Source organism: Caloenas nicobarica, chromosome 23, assembly GCF_036013445.1.
Source record: "Caloenas nicobarica isolate bCalNic1 chromosome 23, bCalNic1.hap1, whole genome shotgun sequence".
Taxonomy (NCBI): Eukaryota; Metazoa; Chordata; class Aves; order Columbiformes; family Columbidae; genus Caloenas; species Caloenas nicobarica.
Genome location: NC_088267.1, coordinates 4600095 through 4627860, shown reverse-complemented (window position 1 = coordinate 4627860; position 27766 = coordinate 4600095). Strand labels below are relative to the sequence as shown.

Here is a 27766-nt window from a genome sequence, read left to right as displayed (position 1 = left end):
TTTCTCCCCTTGTTTCAGCTCTAGATATATATTTATAAAGGCGACTCATGCGAATTAACAGCATTCCTCTCCTATTGAGTCAAAAGCCTCGGCACAAATAGAGGCGCTTCATGGAAAAAAAGAGAGAGAAAAAAAAAAAGGTGAGTCGTGCTGAAAAAAGCAACAGGATTAAAAAAAAAAAAAAAAAAAGAAAGAAAAAAACCACCTAAATCTCCCTTTTCCTTTTAAAGCTCTGTTCCTGGGAGATGGACGAGCGCAGTTATTTTAAACCTGGTTTCGGCAGCCCGGCGGCGAGCGAGGCACGGGCAAGGTGCTGGTGACGCCGTGGTGACGCGGGGACGGGGTGGCACTGGGTGGTGTCGCAAGCTGTGGTGCGCGTTGCTGGGCGATCTCGGGGCACGTAGGCTGGCGGCTTCCTGAGCCGGGGGTGCCGACTTCCCCAGCCGCGGCGGGCAGGATCGGGCCCCGGCAGAGGTAGGCTCCTTGGCTCTAAAACCGTGGGGGACGGCCGGGCCACCACCCTGGGCTGTTGCACCCCTGCTAACATGGGGATATATCTAAAATTTGCATTTTACATAAGTATATGCTAAGAATATAAACGCCGAAGGGCTGGTTTAGGGTGCTGTGGGGTTTGGATGGGTGCTGGGGGAAAGCAAAGCCATGGGGACGGCGGGTGCTGGAAAAGCACATCTACGGGCAGTGAGGGCAGCAGCGAGGGCAGCGTCACTGCCGGGTACACAGGAGTGCGGCCACAGCCACCACGAGGCTTTGCCACCATCTCCATCCCCAAACCAGAGAGGAAGGGGAGGCGGGGATGGGGTTGTGGGTGGATGGGGAAGCGGAGGGTGCGCTGTGCCGTCACTGGGGCGTTTACAGGGCCAGCCTGGGGCACCTAAAGACCCCTGAGCTATTGGTATTTCATACATTAATCTGCTTTAATAAACACCAAGTGGGGTGTAGCACCCTCGAGCAACCCGCTCTGTGTGCAGGATGAGGCCACGGCGTTTGGCCGCCATGTGCCGCATCCTCCAGCGTTTCCCCTTCCAACCCGCATGTGTCAGGGGTGCGACATCCTGGGGACACTGCCCAGGCACCCCACTGTCCCCATCCCAGCACCCCGCTGTCTCCATTCCAGCACCCCGCTGTCCCCATCCTGGCATCCTGCAGTCCCCATCCCGGCACCCCACTGTCCCCATCCTGGTACCCCGCTGTCCCCATCCTGGCATCCTGCAGTCCCCATCCCGACACCCCACTGTCCCCATCCTGGTACCCCGCTGTCTCCACCATGGCACCCCGCTGTCCCCATCCTGGTACCCCGCTGTCCCCATCCCGGCATCCTGCGGTCCCCATCCCGGCACCCCGCTGTCCCCATCACACCCTGGCAGGACAAGATGCCGCAGCTCCCAGGAAGGGGCAGATTTGAAGCTGCACGAATCCAACCTCCACCTTAAACCCCGGGCAGGATGGGGGGCTGCGGGGGCTGCTCCCCAGGGATGCGAGGGGCTGCAGCCAAGCCCTGCGGCTGCCTCTGCCAGGGATGCAGGCGGCTGGGCCTTCCCCGCCCTCCTCCTCCTCCTCCTCCTCCCCGGGGCGGAGGAAGGCAGCCGCCCGCAGCTGGCACTGCAGGCGGTGGCCGGGCAAAGCGGCTGCTCCGGGGAGTCTGATTTCCAGCCCTGGTTATTAATAACCCCCCCCCGCCCCATGCTAAGCCCATGTGCAGCACAGAGCCGGAGGTGCTGGGCTCCAGGGGAGGAAGGTAAGAGCCCCCCCGGGGGGAGCAGAGAAGGGGGGTGTCCGCCGGGGGGGTCTCATGGGTGAAGGATCCTTGGCGAGGTGGGGGGCGTGGGGCAGGTGAGGGGGGCTGCCAAGCGCTGGGGTGCAGGGATGGGGTGGGGGGATCTGAAGTTCAGCACCCCCGGAGCATCCCTGGACTCTCAGGATTTGGGGGGGACGGAATGGCCGCCCCGGGATACTCAGGAGCGGTGCCCACCTGGGGGGCTCTGGAATGAGGGGCGGTGGGTGGGAGAGAGCCCCCACACCCCGCTGAGAGGGTGGGACGGCTTCCCTTCCCGCCCGCCCCCCCGCAAAACAGAGCCGAGAACTTTGAAAAATAAGCGCTGGCACCGGAGCGGGGCAAAGAAAAGCAAAGCGGAGCCTTTTCCCCACCTTTCCAGGCGCTGCCCCTTCTCCAGCCGAGGAGCTGTTAGGTCCGAGGCTGCGATGTGTCATCGCTGCCGAAAACTACCTTATTAGGAGAGAAAGTATCAGTGAAAATCAGTTCTTTCCTTAAAGCTGTTGCTGCGAGGCGAGGGCTGCCGGCGAGTGCCAGCCTGCGCTCATTCTGTGCGGAATGACTAGACATGAGCTCAGCGGCGTGGCCGGGAGGTGAGAGCATCCTCCTGCCAAACACACCGGCCCCAGCTCGGCCAGGGGCTTGTTCTCTCCATCCCACCCCAAACAGCACCCAGGGGAATGTGACACGCGAGTATTTGGTGGTGGCAGCTGCAGGTAGTGGGACTGGGGATAATGATGGGATGGGATGACTCTGCAAAGCGGAGCTCACAGAGCTGCTGCTGCAGAAACCGCCGCTCACCCGGACGCTGTGTGTGCGCTGCTTTGCTCCTTCTCAGCCACCCTGGAGCCCGCCTGCGCTTCAGCGGCACATTCCCTTGCCGTGAGGTTATGCCACATTGCTGTAACCCCGGCATGTTTTACTGGAAGTGCCCACGCCGGTGGTGCGCAGTGTGTGCGACACCTCGGACACGAGATTTTGGCACGGGCACAGCTGCTGCACTGGTCTAGCCCGTCACACCAGTGCCACTGGGGGAGATTGACCACGACACCGTGGCGGTTCCCGTTGGCACCAGGGTAGCTCTCGTTTTCAGGTCCAGGTTTGCATCCCTTGCTCTTCCTCCATCGCAGTCAGTCGCTTTTAGAGGGTTTTCTTCCCTTGTTTTGGCCCGTGCCAAAGGTGACAGTTTGGGTTGAAGTCGTCACCAGAGTGTGCAAGGTTTGCACAGCCCCTGGGTGACACAGGGACGGTCACGGCAGCAAGGGCACCCCCAGCTCAGCCTGCTGCGGGGCACCCGTGTCTTGCAGGGTGGAGAGGGAGGTCTGGGACCTGTGACACTCATTGCCCTGGTTCATGTGTCCTCTCCTTTCCAGGGACCTGATGGCAGAGCCTGAGCCCCCTCCAGAGCTGCAGCTGGATGAAGCCGGAGTATCCTCATCCTCGCAGGGAGCAGCTGCAGGCGCTGCTCCGCACCCGGACCTTTCGCACAGCCCATTAGACCCAGCTTTGGTTGTGGGGGTGACGCCCTTGCACAGCGCTAGCCCAGACACCTGCCAGGAGCTGCAGGCAGGCGACGGGGACACTTCCTTGGAGCTCAACATGCCAGGGTCCCAGCTGGACCGGGATGCAGCTGCGGTTGGGATCCCGCTGGATGTGGATGCGGCAGGAATCCCGCTGGACGTGGATGCAGAGGGAGCAGGGATCCCGCTGGACGTGGATGCAGGTGGGACAGGGATCCTGCTGGGTGTGGATGCAGATGGAGTAGAGATCCTGCTGGATGTGGATACAGAGGGAGCAGGGATCCCGCTGGATGTGGATGCAGACAGAGTAGAGATCCTGCTGGATGTGGATGAGGCAGGGATCCCACTGGACGTGGATGTAGGCGGGACTGGGATCCCGCTGGATGTGGATACAGATGGAGCAGGAATGCCTCTGTACATGGACACAGATGGGGCAGGGATCCCTCTGGACATGGATGCAGAGGCGGCAGGCAACCCCCCGGACGCGGATGGCGCGGAGCATCCGTGCCTGACCCTGGAAGAGCTGGGGGAATACTTCCAGGAGTGCATCGAAGCCGTGGAGCAGCTGGAGAAAGAGCGGGACAGCCTGATCGCGGAGCTGGCGCAGCTGCGGGAGCCGGCGCTGCAGGAGATCCGCCATGCCCATGAGGAGATCCAGGCTGCCTGCCGGCTGCTGGCCAAGGTGGAGCTGGAGAGGGACAACCTGAAGGATGAGATCCGGCAGATCAAGCAGAAGCTGTTCAAGGTGACGAAGGAGTGCGTGGCTTGCCAGTACCAGCTGGAGAGCCGGCGGCACGACCTCTCCCAGCACGCCGCGTACCGGGGCGAGCTGGAGAGCCAGGCTGGGCAGCTCTCCGGCGAGCTGTCCCGCCTCAAGGAGACCTGCGAGAAGGAGAAGGAGGTTTTGAGGCAGCGGCTGGAGACGCCGCCGTGTCGGCAGGATAACCTGTACCTGCAGGAGAGCCGCCGGCTCTCCATGGAGTTCGAGAGGTTCGTGGCAGAGAGCCGGCGGGGTTTGGAGGAGCATTACGAGCCCCAGCTGCTGCGGCTGCTGGAGAGACGCGAGGCGGGGGCCAGGGCGCTGCAGGAGATGCAGGGGGAGATCCAGGGGATGAAGGAAGCCCTGCGGCCCTTGCAGGGGGAGGTCAGCCGCCTGCGGCTGCAGAACCGCAGCCTGGAGGAGCAGATCGTCCTCGTCAAGCAGAAGCGGGATGAAGAGGTCGGGCAGTACCGGGTATGCGCCCTGAGCACCCCTTGCACCTTCGTTTTCAGAGAGCACGAGTCATTCTTTGCAGCCGGTGAAATGTGGATGCTGAAAGTCTTTGCTTGTAGGGCCAAGGGGAGGAGCGGGGTGGAGGAGGAGGGTGATGGGGTGGAATATCTCCTGCTGGTTGATGTCAAAAGCATCCCCAGATCAAGCAGCAGCCTCTGGGCAAACCTGAGGTTTCAGGGATGTGGTGGGAAAGTGCTGGGACCCGGTGGGCTGCCAGAAAAAGCTTATTCCTGAATATATTCTCACTTGGGTTTGACCTGCCCCTTGGAAACAGGACGAGGCGGAGGGGATGGGGGTTTCCTTCCCAGAGCGGGCAGAGCTGAGCGATGCTGCTGAGCATGGGCACCGCACGCGGCGCTTGGAAAAGCCAGGTTTAAATGGAGGTGGCTTTTCTTTAAAAGCCCAGCCCTGGTGGGGCAGATCCTGCCAGGAAGAGTCTCACCTCCTGCCTCCCGAGAGGGTTATTTCTGGCTGCACCCAGCATTTTCCCCCCTCCTGAGCACCTTGTGCTGAAGGACAAGGCAATGCAATATCTACAAGAGCACATTTGGCAAAGAGGCTCCACAATTAATCTCCCCGGTTTCAACACTCCCTGTTCTCGGCTTGTAATCGCCGCCTCCTCCCAGCTTGGCTCTGAGCAGCTTCTGGAAGCTGCTGCCCCCTCCATCCCTTGTCCTCCCTGCCCAGATGGGGACCCGGCCACCCGCACCCATGACGCTGCCCCTCTGGGGTTTCGGAGTCCGCTCTCCTTGGAGGACAGGACTTGGGGGCATCCCTGATGTGCCTCCACGTTTTCTTTTCCCCAAACTCCTCGCTTATCTTCTCCTGACTCATAGGTTTATACGGTGCTGACAAAATACGGTGCTCCTCAAAACACACACCACGTAGTCTAGGGGACAAACCCAAGAAGCCGAAGAACCCATCGCGTCCCAGCCCAGCTCATCCCCTCGTGTGTTCTTCCTCCCCAGGAGCAGGTGGAGGAGCTGGAGGACAGGCTGAAGGAGCTGAAGAACGGGGTCCAGCTCCAGCAGCGCAAGAACCAGGAGCTGGAGGAGCTGAGGACCAGCCTGCACCGCGAGCTCTCCATCTACAAGTGCGTTGGTGTCTCCTGGGGAGGGCTGGGAGGAGGAGGATGGTGGGGAGAGTGTGGTGGTCACACAGCTACCCACACCGTGGGCTTTTGCTCCCGGTTCCTGGGCACGTGGCCGATGTGGGAGCAAGGGGACTTAAAGTGCTGCTTTCCTTAGGAATATGTGGAAAGGAGCTGAGGTTTCAGTTTGGGAAGCGGTGTTGTGGGTGCTCTTCAGTGAGAGAGAACTGTTTTCTTTGCGTAACTCCTGGTTTCGCTCAGGTCTTCTGATTTAATAATCAGACTTTTTTAAAGCTCCAGAAAACATCCTTAAGCTCATGGACTATTTTACTCACCAAACTTTGCATCATTACGTGCTACTCCAGTCTCAGCTGTACACACTCTTCACCATTTTCTGCAGCTTTCCTGTTATTTTAGTATTCTTTTTTTCCCCCTTCTCCACTCAAACCTCCTCACAGCAGCACACTGCAGGATATTCCTACTACAAACAGGTTTAGTTTTCTTTTATCCCAGTAAGACTTTAGCACAGTAAGCACAGGGGAAGAGATCTCTGTTTCAGCCCATGGTGCCATCAGCCTTTCCAGGAGTTATTAAGAGTAATGGCATTTACAATTCTGACCAGATCCCAACAACCCCATGTCTTTGCTGCTCGGGGTCCTTCTAAATCACAGGCCTAAATCACAGACCTGTATTTAAGCCCGGGCACAGCAGCGCAATCTCTTACCGCCTGGCAATCTGCAAATCGCCTCCCTGGAAGCGGCCGGGGGGCTTCTCGGGTGTCAGGACACCTCATCAGGTTTCACGTTTGCACCAGGGACCTCAGAGTTAAGAAAAGCTCCCGTCTCCCGTAGCTCACACCAAAAATGACATTCCCTTCTGGTAAAGCTGGTTTGTTTGCCAAGGGCTGGGGCTGCACACCCACAAGACCACGCGCCGAGCCAGCTTCAGTGTTTCCTGATCACTTTTCTTCCACACCATGAAAAGAAAATGCAGAAATCGCACGTCCCCCTTCCCTGTTTTCTCCTGCCAGGGCGCTTTATGTAAATGTTCAGTAACCTAAATTTACTTTCTACCCACACAGGGGCTGCTTAGAAATCTACGGCCACCTTTGCAAATCGGAAGAAAAAGCAGAGCAGGACTGTTAGAAACACTGTTTTCCTCCAAAAGGACAGAGGCATCTGCCGGGACGTCTCCTCGCGCTGCTCTTGCCCGACACGCAGCAGCTGCCTCAAGCCAGAAATACCAGAAAAACCGATCGTATTTCTCAAGGTGCTGCTGTCCATCGTGTAATAAGACTGCTTTTCCACAGAGGAGCAGAGAAAATAATACTTGCACTGAACAATGGACACACATGAAGAATAACAGATGTATGTTTTGCTGTGCTTGGGAAAAAAAAAATGTATCTTGTCTTGTTCCATAGGTGGATTTTGTAAACTTGCACAGAATTATTGTGCTGGAAGCCAGTGTTAGGGGGGTTGATTTTCAAAGTTTACATGCAAGAGAAGCTTTATCCTTTTAACAGGATTTTTCTTTTGTATTTCAAGGGTCTCTGCTGTATTGTGACATGCTCCACCGTGGAGAACAGAAACTAGTTTGTGGAGAATAGGTTTCCACTTCATATAAAAGTCTCACACTGAAAATAAAGGTCAGAGTTTAAGGAGCCTTTTAATTCTCAAAGCTGCGTCTCACAGAGAAAATAACTTATCTGTCACAGTGTAAGGTATCCAACTAGTCATGCTGCAGGCTAACAAAAAAAAAAAATAGTTGTGTGGCGAGGGCTAAAGGCAGACCCAAAATCCAGGCAGGTGGAAGTGACACTTCAGTGCATTCTTCACTGACTGGGGATATTAATTACTCGTTTCACAAAGAAAGCAGCAGAAAAAAGAAGGGGAGAAACGTCCACATGTTACAAACTAAGGAATATCGGTAGCAGCATCTGGTCTTGGAGCTACGCTTTACTCTCAAAGTAGTTAATACCGAAGGGAAAAAAAGGGGAAAAAAAAAAAAAAAAAAATCACAAAAAAATCACACCTGCATACAGCATTTACGTAGAAAAAATTTATTCCATCTGAAGCACTTACACGCAATTAGTCATGAGGAGCATGGAGAGTAAGAGGTTGCTGGTGGAACAGGACACCCCAGTGGGAGATGCACAGGAACTAGTGGTCAAGGACTAACTCCTAAAAAAAGTAGTTCATCCACGTTTAATTCGCTTTACAGATCCCAGCTACCAATGCTGTTTGAGGTTACTGGGCATGCCACCCATGGTACATCAGCTGGTAAGAACACACGCCTTTACAACTTGGTGGCCCCAAGGTTTTAAAAACCATTTCACAGAAAGGAAAGAAATATATATGAAAAACACAGCTCAAGAAACACACCATAGAGCAAAATACGTGGAAGGCGAACAACACTCTGCAGGAATAGCTAATGGATCCAAACTGCTGTCAACCAGCGGACGGGAGCAAAGGGAAAGGAAGGTAAGAAGGAATGCAAAACCCAGAATTACCAATAGAGACAAAAAAATATAGAAATTTAATTTTAGCTGAAGTCAGGATCCGCAGGTCTGCTTTGTATCTGCAGAGGCAGAAAAAGCCACAAGGTACAGATGAACTAAAGGAACCCCAAGACCTCAGAGCTGTACTGAAGAGGACAAGACCTTCCACGCTCCAGTTCTGAACCGCCAGTGGATTAACGCTTTGTATCATCTCCATTGGCTTCGAGCACGCTCTGGCAGCTCTACCGCTTTAACTTTTGCTTAAATTAGGCAAAAACCCACAGCTGTAGCAAGCTAAAGACAGAAGAAGAAAAAACCATCCAACCCAAGTTTGCTCTGTGTGATGTAGGCAGCTAAAATGGGACAGGCAGCCCCGTGCGAAGAGGCTGCTGTGGGAAATGGGAGCGAGGAGCTACGGCACGGCACCAGCGGAGTTGGGCTGAGCCCTTTTTTTAGGGAGTCTTCCCCATCTGGGTTAAAAAGAAACCACCTGCGGATGTGATCTACAGAAGGATGGCTGAACATAAAGTCTACGTGTGTCTCAAAACCAGTGTTAAGTCAGTATCAGGGTTGAGAGGGAAGAGAACAAAAAAGACTAAAAACAGGAAAAGGTTGTCGTTTAGGAGCCTTGACCTTCTGGATCCACACTTCCTTCAGGGTCTTCATCATTATAAATGTTCTCCGCCTGCAGGACAGAGAGGGAGGAACTGAAGAAGCATTTTGCAACCACATTGAACAGGATTCCATCTGCTAGAACACTTCCAAAAGTCGTGGAGGTTTTTCATCTGTATCACCCATCCCTGGTCCCCCGAGACCAATTAACATTAAAGAAGGAGCACAAAGGGCCTTTTTTTAACAGCCACGTCTCCAAAACATTCCCTAACATCTTCCCAAACAACTTACCATTTGCCAGACTTGCATGATATTATCTTCTGATACAGAACAAATTACCCAGGGCTCATTCGGATTCCAGGAGAAATCAGATATCTTTGCAGTATGACCACCATGAATAAACTAGTATTGGGGAAAGAAAAATGGGGAATGTTTTCAAATCTACATCACAGAGCTGAATAATAGGTGAAAACAAGCAAGACTCCAAAGACTCACCAACAGCTCTGGGGGACCATCCTCAGCATCTTCAGGGGATTGTTCTTCTCCAATTTTACTGTAAAAAAAACAAAAGGAGGAAAAATGCAAAAGTTAGGGTTTACTTGGTTGGTTTCTGAAGTGTGATGCAATTCATCAATAATATTTTGTCAGGACAAGGTGGCTAATTTGGGGTTTACCTCAAGTCCCAGACGTTTAGCCTGCGGTCAGTGCCACTGGAAGCCAATATAGTTTCATTATGGGGAGACCACTGAACCTACAGACGAGGACAAATTTCAATAAGGAGTTAGTTTGAAGAAGCTGTAACATGACAGATGTTTACAACAAACTCAAACTACAGATTCTTTAAGTAGTAGGTATGGTTTACACATGAAAAGAAATCGCTGTAATTAACTGCCCAAAAGCTCATATTTACTAGTTCTGCTGGAGATGAATCTCTCCAAAACACACCACTTAATAGGATCACAGGACTGGAAAAGAACACATAATTCTGCACACTAAGCTGACATTTCAAGATTCCACGTGTAATTCTGTTTAGAGGTAACTACAGTCTTAAGTAGTAATCCTTCCACAAAAAAAACCCTACATACTTTTCTCCTGAGCAAGGCATGAGTTGGAGATGGAAATACTGTTTCTGCTCAGCATGTGTTACCAGTGATGTTAACATTCTATATTTACCCCAGCAAAATGAGCAATTGTTCATTGTCACAGGATGTTCCGGTGATGCACAGTGACGGGCACCGGCTGAACCTTCCTACAGGACCAAGCTGAGGAGATGAAAACGCTGCAGCCATCTCATGGTGCCTCCCTGCTTCAATCTGCTGCCATGAATAATTTACATTTCCTCCGCACTGCTAGCATTTCACCTTGTGTTGTGGTTAAAGCTCTCGACCATTTCCTCGTTATTTTGCCTCTGGCTTTCTGGACACTCTTATCTGTTCTGGAGCTCTGCCCCACAGAGCGCTACACAGCTCAACAAGAAGCCAGAAAATTATAAGCGGAAGAGAGGAAAGAATATTTGAGTTTTAATTTCATAAAAACAGAGTCGAAGAGAATATTTTTCATTTTTTCCAGAGAGCTGAGTAGAATTGTCTATGTGTATAAAAGATATTTTGTTATACCTGAAATATTTCATCTTTATGTGATTCAAAAGAGTGCAACTTCAGTTTCAGGTTCCTCAAGTCCCATAGAGCAACAGTCTAGGAAAAAAATACAAAACAATTTTCTGTTGAAGTAACCAATATATACAACCAGACTTTTGCATCAGAAACTCAAAAACTGCGTTCCAAATTCAAGGCAGACATACCTTATCAGCTGATCCCGTAGCCAGGATAAACTCGCTGTAGGGATTGAAGGAGAGGCAGTTGACTTCAGCTGTGTGAGCGTCCACGGAATGACTGGGTTTGGAGGTGTTGTTTGACCGAGTATCCCAACTGCACGGGGAAAACACGGAATGGAAACAAAAGTTTACACCCCATTTTACTGAGGGACTAAGGAGCAGATGGGAAAGCAAGAGGGACAGAAGCACGTGCTTTCTGAAGACATTACCCCACTTACATCATGAGTTTCTGATCATCAGCAACAGATCCAAAGAGAGACTCGTGAAGCAGGTGCCAAGATACATCTTCCACTACTGCTGTGTGCCCTGTGAAGATGGTCTTTGCATCCACCACTTTGCCTTCTTTTGGAACAGCACTGATATCCCACAAGCAAATGGTCTTTAAAAAAACAAAAAATTTGGAAACATTGCATCTTTAGGCAGTCATTCTCTTCACCTCCCCTCCCTCCTCCCTCTCAAAACAAAACAACATTTGAACCTTTGCCAAGGGACACCAAGTGCAGATTGTGCCTCAGCTGTATTTAAAGTACTCACATGATCATCAGAAGCACTAAGCAAATGCCCACTGAGGTTTGGGTTCCATGACAGCCCGTAACCTTCCTTCTGGTGCCCACGGAGACGCAGATCAGGGTTACACTCTCCAGAAGGGTCTGTAAAGAGGCAGCGTAAGAACTCCAGTGCCTACTATCATTCCCAGTACATCCCAGAATACCTCACATTAAGTGTCACTGTGCTTTACTAAACTTTGCGCTGACATTTTCAATAGCTGGATGGAGGAAAAGCAGCTCATCTCAGATACTGCTCAAAAACGCTCCCTGAACACTCTGCTGGTGCAACATTTTTCTTTGTCTCATCTCCAACTGCACTTTGAGAACGCCACTTCTGATCCAACCTGCACGGGGCAGAACTAGTTACTCTATACAACCTCGACGAGTTCATTAGTAAATGACCGTTAATATCCCTCCAGGACAACAGCTCAGCTACCCAGCAAATCATACAGTTTCCAAAAAGCCACCTTCCACCACCCCAAATACCAAGACATGCAGTGCCACGACAAAATAGGCAGTAAAACAGCAAAAGGAAAAAAGTGTACGCTTCTATTGATACCTATTGAATACTCATTGCTTAAGCTTCAAATAAAATAACCTTCTACACTAAACACCCGCTTTCCCCTAAAATCACACATTAGATGCAATTCACAAAACTTTTTAACCTCTTTTTCACTACATTTTTTTAAGGAAGGGCTGGCTGATCTCTGAAGCACAAACACAACAAAAAAGCACCTGGTTTAGAGGGGTGTTTGGTGTAATCAAAGACGAGGACATCGCTGGATGGAGTCTTTGTGGCGATGATGCACGGGTTCTGTGGCATGTAACGTGCTCTGTTCACTTCTCCCTCATGATTTATCTTGATTTCAATTTCAATTTTCCCACTAACTGACCCAAAGCCTCCAAACTCTGGAAATAAGAATTCAGTAGTTGCAAATAACAAGCCAATTTCAGATCAAGACACAAAGATCCAGACTCAACGACTGGTACTATCAAGCACTTTTAAGATATGTTTAACTTGTAGCAATGCTGACAGCCAGCTAAGATTACAGAAAGCATCAGATTCAACTCTGATATACTGAACAAAATACAATTATCTTTTTATCCAAGAGGGGCTGGCACAACTATCAGGCAGCAGAATTCAGACAAGAACATTTGAAACATTACGCTCCTCTGAAATAAAATATTCTTTCACACGAGTGACTTTCTCACTGGAAGAGTTTATGTAATGCTAAAATGATAAGAAAAATACCAGTAAGCAGTACTCCAGGAAATTCAGTGTTGATTCCTGATGAGAAATAGGGAGGGGTGAGTCTTCCCCACACACTTTTGCAATAAGGCTGCCACTGCCACCTTCTTTTTTCATTGTTATATTAAGACATTATGTCCATTCAAATGACATAGTATTTAAGTAAATATACCACTTAGAAATAAATTGATTCGTTTAGAAGTAATATCCAAACTTTGCTGCCTGAACTTTAAGGAAAGACAAATAATCTATTAAGAAGGGAAAGAAAAAATGGTCAAAGCTCCCCCAGTCCACATTTTGGGTCTCTTACCTCCTTTCTCACTATCATAGTGTGAAGCATCAAACTGCGCATCGTCGTTGGGCAACTGCACACTCGCTATCACGAGATGGTTTTGTTCATCTGAAGTGTGGGTGCCCAGGACTAACCGGTGAATACTGAAATCTTTGCCCTCGGGTCTGCAGGGGAAGAGAGTTACATGAGACACAAAAAGAGGGGTTGACACAAATACTGAGCTAATTACAACATTTTTTGATGACAGCTTTTTGATAACACACTTTTATCATTGCTCTCCTGCTCCAACACCAAACTCGCTTCCCCAGGTGGAAATCACTTATCAGAACTCAAGATCTCAACCTAAAATTTTCCCAGCACAACATTCTGACACCATCATTCCCGTGCCTTCCTTTCAGAGACTTTTGCTGCTGCCGCCAAGAACAACTCTGAGGGGCACGAACATCCACAGCAAGCAGAACATTGCTAGGGAAACAACACCGTGGTTATACAGATATTACATCTAGTTCTATTTTTGAGTAGTGTATTACTTAGTAAAGGGGAGGGCGAACCTGGGAGAGAAAAACATGGAAATCAAATGTGTGAAAGCATCTTCTCAGTAACAGAAGACATTTTGTCAAATTAAAAATGACTGTACTGTTTATCTCTCTAGTGTTCATAGTCCTCAACTTGCTGTTGCCCAGGGAAGGGTACAAAAAGCATTTAAGACAGAAAGGAATCACATAGTGTCTTTCTTTAACAAAAAGTGATCCCAGATGTACTATGTACTCTGCTTTAGGAAAAAAAAAAAAAGGCAAAAGGATCAGTTTACCTTGTAACATCAGGAAGCCACTGAGCCGTCAAGCTGGGCCATTCCAGAGCATGGGTCATTACCAAATCGTATAAGAAGGGCGTATTCTTTTTCCATATTTTATACTCTTCATTGATCACACGTTCTTCCACTGCATCATCAAAGGCTGCTAAAGTGGTTTTTTTTAAAAAAAATGTGTCCGATTAGCCTTTATGAATATATTTACAACACATGCAAAACACTGCGAGTGGGCAACTGAATAAAGAGCCGACTACATCACACCCTGGGTTGCTGTTGGACTATTGGAGCAGTTGCTGGATGATTAAACATCCTCTGTTGCACACTGTTTCTGGATATATGGCTCAGAATTAGTATTAACCACGTGAATTTTCACCATCTCAACAGAAGCAGCATAACAAAATCGTGAAATTTGGTGCCCCAGGATCCCCTGAAGGCAAAACCCAGAGCTCTAAAGATGTTTAAACGCAGGAGCTCCAGCAGCTGCTGTTCAATGGAGTGCTCCGGGCTCCCAAAAATCCAGTTTTCCGAGACTCCTGCTGTCCTCTGGTTTCTCTCAGTTTTATCCCGCCTGTCCCACCCTCCCCTGGGGAAGGACGGGCAGGCAGAGCCGCGATGGCGGGGCCGCTGACATCCCTTTGTCTGCACCCCGGCACGGCACGGCCCTCCCGGTTACCGGCCCCTACCCGGAAAACACAAACTCCCTCCGGCCACAAGCGGATGGAAAGGTGAAGGGGGGGCCGGGCGGAGGGACCCGGCCCCGGGCAGGGACCCCCATCCCCCGGGCGGAGTCGCCTCCCGACCCGCCGGGCCACAACCCCCCCCGCTGGCCCCGGGGAGGCGGCGGCCGCGTGGCGAGACGGGCCCCGCCCCGCGCGCCCCCTGGCGGAGCCGCCCCCGCTCCCCTCACACCGGTGCCTGAGCGGGGGGGTGAGGGGGGGACCGGTTACCCCGCGCCTCACGGAGCGGAGGAGGCCGCGCCGCGGGGCCTGCGCCACGCCGCGCCGCGCCGCGAGGCCTACCTTCCTTGTCCGCCATGGCGGGGCGGGGGGGAAGCGGGGCGGCTGCGGGGAGCGAGGCGGGGCGAGCTGAGCTGGGCGAGGCGGGCGGCCGGCTCCTCCGCTCCCTGCTCGGACCCCTCCGGCCGCGGCTCTATTGTTTCCTGCCCCCGCTGCGTGCCGCTCCGGCGCCGCGCACCCCTTCGCGCGCCAACGCCGGCCAATCGCCGCCCGCCGCCGGGCCGCCACAGCCAATCGGCGTGAGGCGCGGGGCGGGGACACCGGGCGGGCGAGCGTGCGCGGCGGTCACGTGGGAGGGCGGCCGGGAGGAAGGCGGGGGAGGAAGGGGCCGCTGAAGCTCCCCTGGGAGCCGCCATTTTCCGGAGGGAAGGGAAGGGGAGGGCGGTGCGGGCCCCTCGCTCCGCTCTTAAAGCGGCAGCGCCCGGCGCTGAGGGGCTCCTCCCGCTTGAGGCCGCGGTTTAGGAGCGGGAAGGCCCGTGGCCGCGGTTTTCTCTGGTCACCACGGCTGAGGGCAGACGCTGTCGGGACAGGACCAGACTGGCGCGTGTGTGGGGCTGAGGCGCGGCCCTCCCTCCTCACAGGGCTGCCCAGAAACCTTCGCAGTATCCTCGCCTTGCTCTTGGGTTATTAATTATCTATCATCATTAATAACTCCTTTATTTTTCCCCCCCTATTCAGTGTATCGGCTGGTTCCAATCGGCCTGCTGTGGGGAACCTGGCATGATCGGTTGTGGATCTGACCATCCGCAGTCAAGGCTTAACAGGTTTAAAGTCAAAATGTGGGTTCATCTGGGTTTATTCTCTCTGAGGAACGTTGGCTTCTCAATTCCAGGCTGCTCTTTGTGACACTTTTAGGTGCTTACCTGAAGACAGAAACTGGAAATCCCATGTAGTTGTGTTTTTAGCCTGGCAGTAAGATCCACTCCTGTTTAAAAGTAGCCTTGGTGATGTTGCGTGCTACCTATTAATCTATAATTTACATTAGTTACAGAAGTCTTGGGGCTCAGCTGTGCATAAATCTTTTAATTCACAAAAATATTAAGAGTGGGAATGGTTATTATATCTGGAGATGTGGGGAGTTCTAGTCTGAAGAAAAGTAATTAACCTGAAACTAATAAGGGTCTCCAATTTGTGTCTGTTAGATTTACAAATGAAAGCTTGTATGAAACTGAGAAACTTTGAATATCTGAAAATTTGACTTTTAAATAGGGATTTGATAACAGTTCTTGCTTTAAAAACTTTTAAAAGACATTGTGCAACAAAAGAAACAGTAAAACTTCCGCACTTGTGTGCCGTGCATGTGTTTCTAGGATTGAAGCTTTAAATGTAGTCCCTGTCCTAAGAAAAAAATGTTTTGTTTTGTTTTCCTAAAGAAAAATCACATGTAAGGCTCCAGATCTTCCTTCCTGGGGTTTGGAGCCAGTGCAAATTCCAGCTTGCTGTGTAAAGTACCAGTGGGCTGATTATTTTTCATTATTAAGGTATTTTATTATTTGAGGATGAATAAAATGCTTGTTGCTGTGCAAAACAAGGAAGAAGAAACATGGTTCTTCCCAGAAAAGGCCAAAGTCCACGTTTTCTGTAAGGACTGTAGTCCCTTGGCTTCACTGGCTGAACGTAACTCGTATCAGTTCAGAGGCAAGTGGTGTAGGATTAAATTCGGAACTTCCCTCCTCTCCCAGTGACAGTTTTGAGAGCAAACAACTCAAATGAGGTGCATTTTGTAATTTTTTTGATATCTGAGCCTGTCTACAACTTAACGAACTGCTATTGAGTGGAAAGAACTGAATGCAGAGGTGGTTCTCCCTTTTCTCCCGCAGCATCCCAAGAGCTGAAGCTCTTGCCGAGGTGCCCACATTTCCTACCACCGGGAAGCGAGTGAGTTGTCCAAACCAGCAGCCATGGCAGCCAATGAGAGGGACTACAACCTGACGGAGGAGCAGAAGGCCGTCAAAGCCAAATACCCACCGCTCAATAAGAAATACGAATGTGAGTGTTTTTAACGCTGAGCAATCGCGACGGGGAGGGAGGGGGCAGAAAACAGCTGGACGTGCTTTTTAGGTGCACGTGAGGTGTCTTAATATGTTGGTACTGTGTGTGTTTAGACTGTGAGAGGCATGTGTAGTTGAATTAATAGAGATGAGATATCTGTCTTTCTTTATCACAGGTAAATGCCTTTGTTGTTATGGGTGCTAAAGAAATCATAATAGAAATAAATTACTTAAGTCTCACCTTGGAAACATTCCTCTTTCAGGCCATTTCTTAGCAAGGCGGTACATTTTTCTACCTCTTATATAGGAGGGCATATTCAAGAATGTGTTGGTCTTCCCTGTGGTGTTTTTTCTCCTACATGCACTGCTTAAAGATCATTATCTCTTCCTTTCCCCACCCCTGGAATGTCTTCTAAGAACACATCAGGCAAGTGGCAGCCCAGGGCACTCACAGGAGTTCAGAAACACATTCAGTGTTTGACCATTTTCTGTTTGAGCTGTATCTGTCTGGAAGGACAGTGTCTATTCCTCTGTTAAATATATATTTTTAGGATGCGTTCAGATCTTTATTTGATAGCAGTGCAGAAATATGGTGACATATTGTAATAGTCACGCTGTTCCCATAACTGGAAGAGGTTTTATTCTTCTTTTACATCTGCTGGAATTTGTTTGCTTTAGAGACCGTCGCTGAGAATCCATTAATAGCGTGTGAACGATTTAAACAGCATCAGAACAATCTGACAGTTAGAGTGATCATGGTGTGGCGTTTATTTTACATCCCAAGTTAGCTCTGGTTTTGCCAACCTGGTATAATTTTGCATTTCTCTCACTCGTCTAAATGAATATAAATGATGTTCATGTATTATAAAACTTGGTACATGCTTGGGATGTTAGTCCTATGTTATTAGTGAAGATTGCCTTCTCTTTTGTATTACATACTTTTAAAAAAAACCCTTCTTTTTGCATAATGGATGGTTTTGGGTGTGGACAGGTGTATTTGTTCACTGGGCTGGAAATATTTGCAAATCTCACCCTCTGCATGAATAATTTTCCGTCCTGCAGACTTCAGCAAAAACTTTTAACTCCTGGTTAAAGTTTATTTTTATTGCAGTTAACTTGTAGAAGCCTGTTGCGTTACAACAGCCATACCTTGCACCCAGTGCTGTACACTTGGGGCACGGACATAATTATATTAAACGCTGGTTTTCTGCTTGGTAGGAATAATCCAAGATTCCACTTGTGATAATGTTTTCTTATATACTGGAAAATAGATTATCACTGTTTCACATCTGAAAATGAATGCAAAAAGTTCTCGTTATAACAGCAATATCTGATTTTCTTTTCTTTAGTCCTCACTTTTAAAGTATGTTTGATGTTGTGCCTTTTCTTTTTCGTTCCCTGCAGATTTGGATCACACCGCAGATGTGCAGTAAGTGTGGGCAGCTGGGGTTTCTCACTATGACAAATTGATTATTTCTTACACTGCTTTAAGTCTGGAGTAACTGTTGAGAACTGGTTGCAGATGTACACCTGGTGGAACTGTGAAATGTCACACATTGGGGTTTTTGATGGTCAATTTTTTTTTCTGCTCTTGGGAGAGCATAAAATGACGTTTGGCTTCTTTTCTAATGTGGTGCTGCTGATTAAACTTGTGTTACTTGGAAATGTCTTTTGAAATCTCCTTTTAATCTCTCTCTTTTAAATGAAATTCCTTCTGAGTAGTTCACTTTTATAGACATCTAATTTAGGAAATAACTTTCTTGTTGTCTGATAAAACACTGATTTTTCCATATTCTCATGGTTTTTTAGGCTCCATGCCTGGGGGGACACTTTGGAAGAAGCCTTTGAGCAGTGCGTTATGGCCATGTTTGGCTACATGACCGACACAGAGACCGTGGAACCTGTGGATACAGTAGAGGTAGAGGCAGAAGGTAAGGCTGCGCTGACTTCTATAGAAGGGGACCAAAATTTTGAATCTTTGTGTAGTGTTGTTGCAGTTAATTAAAATCTAAGTATCACTAATCTGAATCTTCTAATAGTGCAGAAGGTGTACGTTAGATGTACATCTGACGTATTCTTAAAAATGTTTGGGTGAGATAAATCAGCTGAGCATCTTCTCTGCTTCAACCATGCAGGACACGACATGTTGTCTCTTCTCTTCCACTTCTTGGATGAGTGGCTGTATAAATTCAGTGCTAATGAGTTCTTCATACCCAGGGTAAGTGTTCTGTTTGGATCTTTTTCCATTTGTAAGTCAAGGGTATTCTCTGATAATACCAACACTGAATTCAGTGTTACTTTAGGAAAAAAAAAAGGGACACAACAAGTCACTTAAGCACAGCACATGAAGAATTGAAAATACCAGGGCAGAAAGACTTGGGGAAACAAATTGTTAAACTTTGTTATCTCAAAGAGCAATTGTTAGTTGCTATTATATGGTAGGGGCAGCTCTGCCACCTTTGTGTTCCAAGCAGCAGCATACCTGTTTGAGGCTGCTCAGATTCTCTGGTTTTAGGTTCCATTTAAACAGTGGAATATAACCCTTGTAAATGGGATTTACTGAGAATTTCTGCCTGAAGATGGAAGATGTTACTGACGTATTTCTCCTCTTGCTTTCTCTGCAGGAAGTGAAAGTGCTTTACATTGACCGAATGCAATTCAAAATAAGATCAATTGGGTGAGCTCAAACGATCAGTTGAGTAATTGCTATCTTTACTGGAAACACAGATATTGCCTTCAGAGTAACCACTCTGAAATCCTGTGATGTGCTGGAGTCCACTGATGCTTTTGAAGAAGTGGATTGTGGATTTCTTTTTTCCTTCCTTTGAGGCTTTAAAGTAAAATCTCACTGTCCTATGCTCATCAATGAAACTATTTGATAAACATTACCAGAATTCCAACCACCTCTCTTCTTTTTGTCTTTAAAGGTGGGGAGAAGAGTTCTCTTTACCTAAACACCCTCAGGTACGCAGTGCTTCATCTGTACTTCTACATTGTAGGGGTAGGATGGGGAGGGGTGGTGTCTTTTAAATCGGATCTTTAAGTTTTCAAGAGATCCAAGTATAAATGCACCTCAATGGTATCACAGGCACAGAACTTAACATCTCATGTTCTGCCTGTTTCTGCATTTGATGCTTCCTCAGCACTAGCAAAGAGGAGGAGGAATTTGTAATATTCAAGAGGCAGTAAAATAAGGGAAGAGTTACTTACTCACTAGTATGCCAACTTTCTTATTCATCAAAGCAAATATAGTTACAGCTTTTAGGGAGGAAAAACTATGAAACTGGATAACATTTGTAGAAGGTGATAAATACTGTGTATTATCATGAACTGCTAGAAGGGATGTTATTCAGAACATCCATGCTTTTGTTTCTTTTCTTTCTAGGGCACAGAGGTGAAAGCCATAACCTACTCAGCAATGCAGATCTGTGAAGACGAAAAGCCAGAAGTCTTTGTCATCATTGATATTTAAAGCAAGAAAAGTGTGGTCGAGCAGATGCTTGTCATTGGCTGGCAGAAGTCCCTTGAAAAGTGTAACCCCTGAAGTAACTAAGGAATTGGCCAATTCGAGTCATAAATTGGAGGGAGTCATTGCAGGGAGTGTCAGCCTGTGTTTTGACTTGAGGATGGTGAGACAGAAATACCTGCAGGCCAGGAAAAAAAAAAACTGGTTGGGTTTTGGGGGTGTTAGAAGAAAAGAGTTGCAGGGGCTGAAAGTCTCTCAGGAACGCTAGTACTCAGCTTTTAAGGCTGCTACATGTGTTAAATGCTATATGAACTAAACAGAGAAATTAGTGGAGCTGTTAGGTGAAATGCTGTCTTTTTGTAGGGTGGCAGGAGATAATGTTCACCTCCATGATTTCATTTGCAGGTTTAAGTGTTCCAATTTTGAGGTGACATCCCTACTTGTATTATATAAAAGGTCCAAAAGACCAAAGTGGGTTGGATTTAATGTGGAAAAATTTCAGTCTGTTCAAAGGACCCCTAAAAAAGTACACCAATTTAAAAAGCAAACACACCTTTAGATTACTTTAAAAAAAAAGTCATTACCAGCAGGTGGTGCTGAATTGCTGTAAATAAATTTCCACATGAAATCCTAAAGCATGTGGTCATGTACATGGAATCCTAATAGCTTCTGTTATCATTCTAAAAAGTATTTACTGCTGTAGAAGGGGATGCACCAGATTTTATGTCTTGCAAAAGTTTATTCTCTTCTTTTAAAAAGCAGATCATTTGAATCTGCTTTGATGTCTTCCTTTAGAAAGGACAATACAGACAATCCTTTAATGTCAAAGGACAATGGACTTCACTGAATCAAAATTAATCAAAAAATAATCAAAAGTGTGTTTTGTTTTAAATCACAGGACAGCAAATGTGCGTTACCTGCCATTGCTATGAGTAAGGGACAGTCGGTGCTGGCCTGAGCGGCGTTTTTTATTGTAAATGCTACAAGTGCCTCGCCTCTGGAGGGACTAGCTCGTCTGCATTGTGTTGTAAAGGCATCTTAACTAGATCTGGTTTTATTTCTATATTGTGAAGATCTGTTTTTATTTCCATATCATGAACACTGAGGGTTAAAATCCCTCTTATTTCTTGAGAAACCTTCAATGCCAAAATAAAACTTGGACTGAAAGATTTGCTGGATTGGTGGGTGAATAATTTTGGCCAGTGGATTTGTAACACTAATGAATTACACTTGTGCTTTATCCCCTAAGGTGAGCAGATTTTTTTTTTTTTTTTTTTTTTTGGTCAGAAAGAATGACGATGTGCCTATTTGATGGTACGAAAAGTACGATTTTTTTCACACAGCAGGTTTTCTTCCCGCCTCAGGATCAACCCCCGGGAGGCGACCGCCATGGCGGGCCGCGCGGCACCGCCCCTCAGCCGCCGCTCTGACACCTCATTGGCTGGTTGGGTCAAGTGGCTGGGATTAGCCAATCAGGCGTCGAGTTGAGGCTCTCCACACAGCCTGAGGAGGCGGCGGGCGCAGCGGCCGAGGAGCTTTTTGCTTTAGCCCAACCCGCTAAAACGGGAAAAGATAAATTTATGTAGTTAAAACTTAACTTTGTAGAAGTGCTGAGATGCCCCGTGTATACCGTCAGTCACAGGCTGTAGTAACACAGTAAACTGCTCAGCTTTTAGAAATGATCACAGGAATTTGCAAGAAAAGCATTTGGATTAACTAAGTAAGTGCTACTCATCTATTATTTTTTAATCGATATTTATTAAATACTTATAAAATGGGCCTTAAATTAGTGTTGTTTGATTTCTGGGAAAAAAATATGATTACTAAAAAAGCTGGAGACTCCAGAATTACAAAGGTTGCTTAAACCCTCCAAGAGGAAATTGTCCTTATAAACAAATGTTTTTATGCTGACTGTCAAGCAGCCGTTAAGCACCCTAAATTTATAGGAGCAGGAACACCTTTCTAAAGTAGCTCCATGATCTAAGTCACAAGTGTCCCAATGGAATTAAAGGGAGTTGGCCTCTTTATTATCTTACAAGAAGAAAGACAGGAATTTAAGCAAATCTTGCAGCAGTCCTGGAAAAAAAAAAAAATGGAAAAAACCTGACAACTGTACTTCCAGTGATTGCACTTTTATTTCCTTGGAATCACGTTAGTGTATCTTTAAAATTCACAGTACAAAACCACTGCATATCTGGAAGGCAAACTCGTACTATCCAAGTGCGCTACAGATGCTCAGTTCATTATTCTACTCTGTATGGCTGCGTGTATTCTTTAAAACTAAGCATGCTTTTCTGAACTATAAGCAGCAGTAAATTTGGAAAACAAAGCTCTCGTAAATAGGTTCTTCAGCAGGAAGAATTCCACTTGTTTTCTCCTTTCTTTAGAAGTTTCTGAAGTGTATATACATGTTAATTACAGTGTCAACAAAAATGTGCTTTACATTTCTTAGCTGCTTGCTTTAGTAAGACTTTCAAATCAAATCATCAATATTTGTTTTTTAAAAAATCTATATTGTACAGAATCTTTGAAGAACTGTAAAACGGTTCATACTTTCATTATGGAGTTCTGAGCTTGTCTTTAAAAAATAAACCAATTCTTCCAAATAGTTTCCAGATAACAAGTACTTTATGGATGATATTTAGAAGTAGTTACACTGTTATATGTCTGTAAGTACAAAACTTGTTTGTAGTCCATATTTTACTTCTCATAGTAGAATTTTAGCAGTATTTAATTTTAATGAAAGTAATAAACCAGCATTAGTTGGTAGGACACAAGCAATTTAATCTTGAATATGACAGTAACGAATACACAGATACATCTACCTAATATTTGGTTTCACCTTTTCATCTGCCTCTTCTGGAATATCATCATTAGCGTGTCGGACAACCAAATTATATGGTTCCTCCTCCATCGTCTCTTCCTCTGATTTCTGTTCCTCCTCCAAAGCCCATTTGCAACGTTTGTTTCCCGTGGAAGAGACAGGAGAATGTTCAGCGTCTAAGTCATCAGGGATGCTGTCAAAATTAGCTTCTGCCAGACACTTATGGCACAGTCTGTAGCGTCTTGTTCCTTGCTGAACAACACATCCCGTTAGGTCAGTTACATGGCGCTTGCATTTCCTGCAGATCAGTTTGCCAGCTTGATGTATCTAAAGAGATTTAAAATTTGGAAATGTCAGTGTTCATCTAAAAGCAGGTGTTTTTTTTAATTTATTTTTTTAGAAAAAGAAAATTAACTGAATCATCCTAAAAAAAAAAAAAAATAATATGCTAATTTAAATAATGAATAATTATAGTTGATGTGCAGCTAGACAGCTTTTCTGGTATTAGTTCTGGAAATGACTGAACAGCTTGTACAATGACACATTGTGGGTTTTTTCCTAGGCTGAACCTCCAACTGAAACGTCGTACCGTTTGGAAGTGGTTACGCAAATGTTCAAGCCGGGTGAACCTTTTCCCACACGCTTCACAGGGGTACGGCCGCTCCCCCGTGTGACACCGAAGGTGTCGCTTCAGGTCCGCGCGGCGTTTCACGGTGTGTGTACAGAAGGGACATTTGAACCGCATCCGAGGTAGGTCATCTGTTACAGAGAAATAAGGGAAAATAGCAAATATCAGTAGGTTGTCTTTATGTAGTAGTTTGATTGTGTTTCAGCTTAAAAAAGCAGCAGTTAATTTTTCTTCTGGTCTGTCACTAAATAGGAAAATTCCCAAAATATAATCCCCCAAAACAAATACTACTTACTGAATGCGTTAAACAGACATTTGATGGTGTATTCTTTATTACTCAGGGTATTTTTTAGACATACAGATGATGGTAAATACCTGGCTACAATATACAGTCATCATATCTGCCTCTTCCATCAACTAACAGTTCATAGCTTTGACATCTATAATCTCTGTGTAATATACTAGGATGCCTAATGTCTTGAAATTATGCAATTATCATGAAATATAGGTACATTAGTTTCCAAAGGAACGCACATAAGAATACAGCTGTCAGCTTTATTGCACCATCTCAGGCATGTGCTGTCAGTCCATCAAGAGCTTGGACACTTTATGTAGCGTGGCCAAACACCCGCGAGGTTTGGGCCTTAAGGAAATGCCGTGTCCACCAGTGACAGGTCCTTCTCTTGCAAAGGACACGGGTGGATTTAGGTTGAATTCCTGCCAGGTACTGGGGATGTGACAGGAGCAATTCAGTCCTTCGGGTCCCCAAATAAATTACAGCTCTTGAGGCTTCATTAAGCTTCACGTGGGTCCAAATAATCTGATGCGTATTGTTTAAACTTTCCAGAATACCCAAGTCAAGCGCTCTGATTCTAATTCACATGCCCTATTCTGGCTTCAGAGTCTCGCTTTGTCAGGCACTAGAATAGAGTAAGTCAAGAAAATAATCTGCTACTCTAGGCATCATTTTCATGCAGCCATACAAATTCTCTCCAAAAGATCATCTTTGCAAAACCAAATGTATTTTTTACCTTCGTTCCAACTGCTCATTACACCTAAAATTGTGGGCATTGAGGTGTACAGTTCCTCTGCTTTTAATTCCATGAACTCAGAAGTTCTTGAAAGTTCTTGTTCTAGCTGAGCAACAGACCACCTCTTCGGTACCACTTCTGATTCATGATTGTATCCGTAATCATCACGCTCAACATCATTCTCGGCGTCAAATTCACCCTCCTCTCTGACATGAGAGACGTGGCTGGGATCTGAGGCGCTGCCATCTCCGCTGGCCCGCTCGGCTTTGTTCGATTTACACCCCACAAAATCATGGGTCTGTGACAGTCCCAGGTGCTTTCGGCGCTTCCGCGTCGAGCCCTGTTTTCTGCCTCTTTTCGAGAGCTGTGTTTCTGCCCGCTGCACAATCACCTCTGAGGACAGGTAGCTGCTGTAACTACTCCAGGAATTTTCATTCACCGGATTAGCCTTTTCATCTGGGATTGAACAGGAACGCCGGGGGTTGCTCTTTGCTTTCCTTCTCGACCGATAAAGAGATGGACGGGCAGGTTCACTGTTTGTACTTTTGGCCGAAAGGCTGAGGTAATGATCCTTTTCCTTTTCATTGATATCCAGTGAGGACTTAATGAACGTTTTACAGACATTAAGAATATCTGTCATCTGCAGATAGCTAGCAGCTGACATGACTTCGATCACATTTTGACCCGTTAAAGACAAGATGCCTGAATATACGAAGTCCAGAATAACCATAAATGTCTCTGGAGAGAAAACCTCGAAAGTAGCTGTTGTTGGCTGACTCGTCTCCTTCGAGTTCTGAGACAGGAGCATTTTGAAATAGCCGCTGCTGGCAAACAGCACATTGCGATGTGCTTTAAAGACCTTTCCCTCCACCAGGATATTGCAGTCGCAGAACAAATCTTGTTTCCGTTGTTCGTTCAGCTGCTCGAGGAGGTGAAACTGGTGGGAAGAAATCTCCATCCCCTCCAGGAGTAACGGGAAGGCTCGCTGGAAAGTGAAAACAATAATCATGACAATCTAAACCAGTGTGCTGAATGCTGTTTTAAGGAGATGAGGTCTATTTTTAAAAACATTAAAATCGTGCATGTTATCACATTCCCAATGTATCTCCAGACTCCCTGCAGCCCTACCCCGTGTCACAAACGAGAGAAGCAGCGGGGGCCGCACAAGGCAGCGGCAGCGGCAGCAGAGCCCCGGCCGCCGCAGCCCTCCCGGCCCGGGCTCCCCCGCCATTGGCCGAGGCCGCCGTCAATCACCCGCACGCCCGGCCCAATTGGTCCCTCGACCACGGGGAGCCCGGGACGCCCGACGGCGCCAGACCCGCCCGCCCGAGCGCGGAGGCGCCTCCTGGGCTGCCGCCCCCGCTCCCGCCGCGGGGACCGCAGCGCCAGCGCTCCGCCCGGCTCCGCTCCTCCGGGTCGGGACGGGCTGGGCCGGGACGGGCGTACAGCCCGGAGCCGCCCGCCTTAGCGGAGCCCCGGCTGCAGCTCCGCGAGAGCTCCCGCCAAGCTGCTGCCGCCGCCACCCGGTGCCGGGCGCCCGGCGTGGCCCGAGCCGCTCCCGCCCCCGCAGCCTCTCCGCGCTGGCAGCGCCCCAACCGCCCCCGTGCGCGGCCCCTCTCCCCGCGCACCCGCCGCCCGCTCCTACTCCCGCGCAGCCCCTTTGTTGCCGCGCCCGGGGCTGCAAATGGCGCCTGCCTGGGTCTCTCCCCAGCGCTGTGCAGCCCGAGCAACGAGCCGCTCCGGGGGCAGCTGCCCGCGGACCGGCGACACGGACCCGGCTGTCCTCGGAGACTGCGGAGCCCGGGGCCGTCCCTCGCTGCAGCCCGCTCTCAGCCGCCTTCAGCCCCGACGCCCGGTCCGACCTATCGGTGTCCAGCGCAACCGCCACTCACCGGCTGGGTCCTGCGGGCGGCTGCGGCTGAGCCGAGGGGAGCGGGCGGTGGATGCGGGATCCCCGACCCCGCGTCGGGGCTCGCGGTGGCTCAAGGCGACGCGCTGCTCCCGCAGCCCCGAGCCCTGGAAGCCCGAACGTGAGAGAAACAAAAGGTATTTGCTGACGTGGGCGTTGGACAGAGACGCCCGAGGGCTGGGGACACAATTAAAGGGGCAACGCACCGATTGCAGGCGCAGCCCAGCGGCTGCCGCTGCCTGAGCGCCCTGCAGCCGCGGCCGCTCCGCTCCCCACACCCACAGCTGCCCAGGAGGCCCCACGACCATACCACACACAATGCATCGCTATTGTTAAAGGCCAGTCTGGATATCTCTGTATGTGGAAGGAAGGCACCACCTGAATGGGAAATATCTGTAGTTCTGTGGCACAGGGTCTATTACATTACTCAATATAGCAGAATTTTTATAACAGGGAGGTTTTGCTTTCTAACGATGGAGATAATCCTCAACCAAAGTACTGCATATGACAGATTGTCTTTTTTTTCCCTTCTGTGTGGAAAAAGAAAATCAAATCAGGATGCACGTTAGAAGACAAGGCACTTTCAATCTCGTTTGTTGAGATCATTGAATAATTTGGAGAAGGAACATCTGCAGGTCATATGGTACCATCCCCTCCTCAAAGCAGGCTCAGTTAGAACACGGTAAAATAACAGTTCCCATTTGCAGAGTAGAAAGTGTCAGGTTGGGGTATGGCACAGAATTTCATCAGTCTTTAATTTAATACGACAGCTAAGCCAAGAGTTGGAAACCTTTGTTCTGTGTTGCTACTATGTTTAAAGTTCTTGATGCACCAAATAAACGCATCTCTGCATTTTAAGAGTTAAATATTCTTAGTAATGTCCAGTGTGGGAGGTTTTTTAAATTAAATTATAAAGAAAATATTTCTTAACTAAATGGTATTATAAGATTTTCTTAGTAGCTTATCAAATTATACCCGTCACTCAACAGACATACAGACTGTTGGTACAGATTTATACCTGACGGGAAAAGCACACTGAAAGTCTGGAGGCAAGGACTGGGGGATTATAATATCCTTTTCTTCAAAACTCAGCCTTTTGGCCAGAATTAGGAACATTTTCTTCTATTTCATTCTCCTACATTTTGCCTTCCAACTAATAGGAACCTTCTAGTTGACTTCTGGCTTACCTGAGATGTTCCAGAAAAATCAAGGAAGCTATCTTTAGCCTCAAGGCTTCAATTCAAATGTAATTTTTAAAAGCTGCTTTTTTTTTGTTTGTTGGGGTTTTTTTTAGGATAAATTCAACTAAACAAGTTTAGTTTAGCTGTAGTCCTTAACTCAAACCTCAGCTCTGCTAGCCCTCAGCAGTTAAGGTTTTGGGTA

General features: G+C 48.0%; 4 protein-coding genes and 1 long non-coding RNA gene across 9 annotated transcripts; 2 read left to right on the top strand and 3 right to left on the bottom strand.

Annotated features, from left to right (window-relative positions):
• Window positions 1–2327, bottom strand: LOC135997677 (uncharacterized). Its single transcript, XR_010607470.1, has 3 exons — window positions 2167–2327; window positions 206–537; window positions 1–106 (listed from the first exon to the last, which is right to left on the bottom strand). It is a non-coding gene; the product is annotated as an uncharacterized LOC135997677 (long non-coding RNA).
• SYNC (syncoilin, intermediate filament protein) lies at window positions 1–7335 on the top strand. 2 transcript variants are annotated; one of them, XM_065650441.1, is made up of 5 exons: window positions 1–140; window positions 231–310; window positions 3166–4546; window positions 5554–5678; window positions 6757–7335. In XM_065650441.1, exons 1-5 carry the CDS (start codon window positions 111–113, stop codon window positions 6818–6820), a joined length of 1680 nt encoding a protein of 559 aa, XP_065506513.1. In that variant the 5' UTR covers window positions 1–110; the 3' UTR covers window positions 6821–7335. The 2 variants fall into 2 exon arrangements, with proteins under 2 accessions (XP_065506513.1, XP_065506514.1); XM_065650442.1 differs by lacking the exons at window positions 1–140; window positions 231–310 and adding an exon at window positions 1640–1756.
• Window positions 7336–7718: 383 nt separating this feature from the next.
• Window positions 7719–14741, bottom strand: RBBP4 (RB binding protein 4, chromatin remodeling factor). Of its 2 annotated transcripts, none has more exons than XM_065650446.1 (12): window positions 14538–14741; window positions 13519–13666; window positions 12726–12871; window positions 11902–12075; window positions 11153–11268; window positions 10837–10997; window positions 10586–10712; window positions 10401–10478; window positions 9459–9535; window positions 9280–9337; window positions 9076–9186; window positions 7719–8857 (listed from the first exon to the last, which is right to left on the bottom strand). In XM_065650446.1, exons 1-12 carry the CDS (start codon window positions 14551–14553, stop codon window positions 8792–8794), a joined length of 1278 nt encoding a protein of 425 aa, XP_065506518.1. In that variant the 5' UTR covers window positions 14554–14741; the 3' UTR covers window positions 7719–8791. The 2 variants fall into 2 exon arrangements, with proteins under 2 accessions (XP_065506518.1, XP_065506520.1); XM_065650448.1 differs by having other exon boundaries at window positions 13519–13663.
• A 125-nt stretch (window positions 14742–14866) lies between these two features.
• ZBTB8OS (zinc finger and BTB domain containing 8 opposite strand) lies at window positions 14867–21190 on the top strand. 3 transcript variants are annotated; one of them, XM_065650450.1, is made up of 8 exons: window positions 14867–15157; window positions 16355–16523; window positions 17930–17954; window positions 18335–18456; window positions 18661–18743; window positions 19150–19202; window positions 19453–19489; window positions 19911–21190. In XM_065650450.1, exons 2-8 carry the CDS (start codon window positions 16436–16438, stop codon window positions 19995–19997), a joined length of 495 nt encoding a protein of 164 aa, XP_065506522.1. In that variant the 5' UTR covers window positions 14867–15157; window positions 16355–16435; the 3' UTR covers window positions 19998–21190. The 3 variants fall into 3 exon arrangements, with proteins under 3 accessions (XP_065506522.1, XP_065506521.1, XP_065506523.1); XM_065650449.1 differs by having other exon boundaries at window positions 14867–15298; XM_065650451.1 differs by having other exon boundaries at window positions 14867–15313.
• Window positions 21191–22514: 1324 nt separating this feature from the next.
• LOC135997785 (zinc finger and BTB domain-containing protein 8A-like) lies at window positions 22515–26503 on the bottom strand. The gene is made up of 4 exons (XM_065650655.1): window positions 26367–26503; window positions 24475–25459; window positions 23405–23574; window positions 22515–23142 (listed from the first exon to the last, which is right to left on the bottom strand). The coding sequence occupies exons 2-4, from the start codon at window positions 25430–25432 to the stop codon at window positions 22813–22815; spliced, it is 1458 nt and encodes a 485-aa protein (XP_065506727.1). The 5' UTR covers window positions 25433–25459; window positions 26367–26503; the 3' UTR covers window positions 22515–22812.
• Window positions 26504–27766: the final 1263 nt, after the last annotated feature.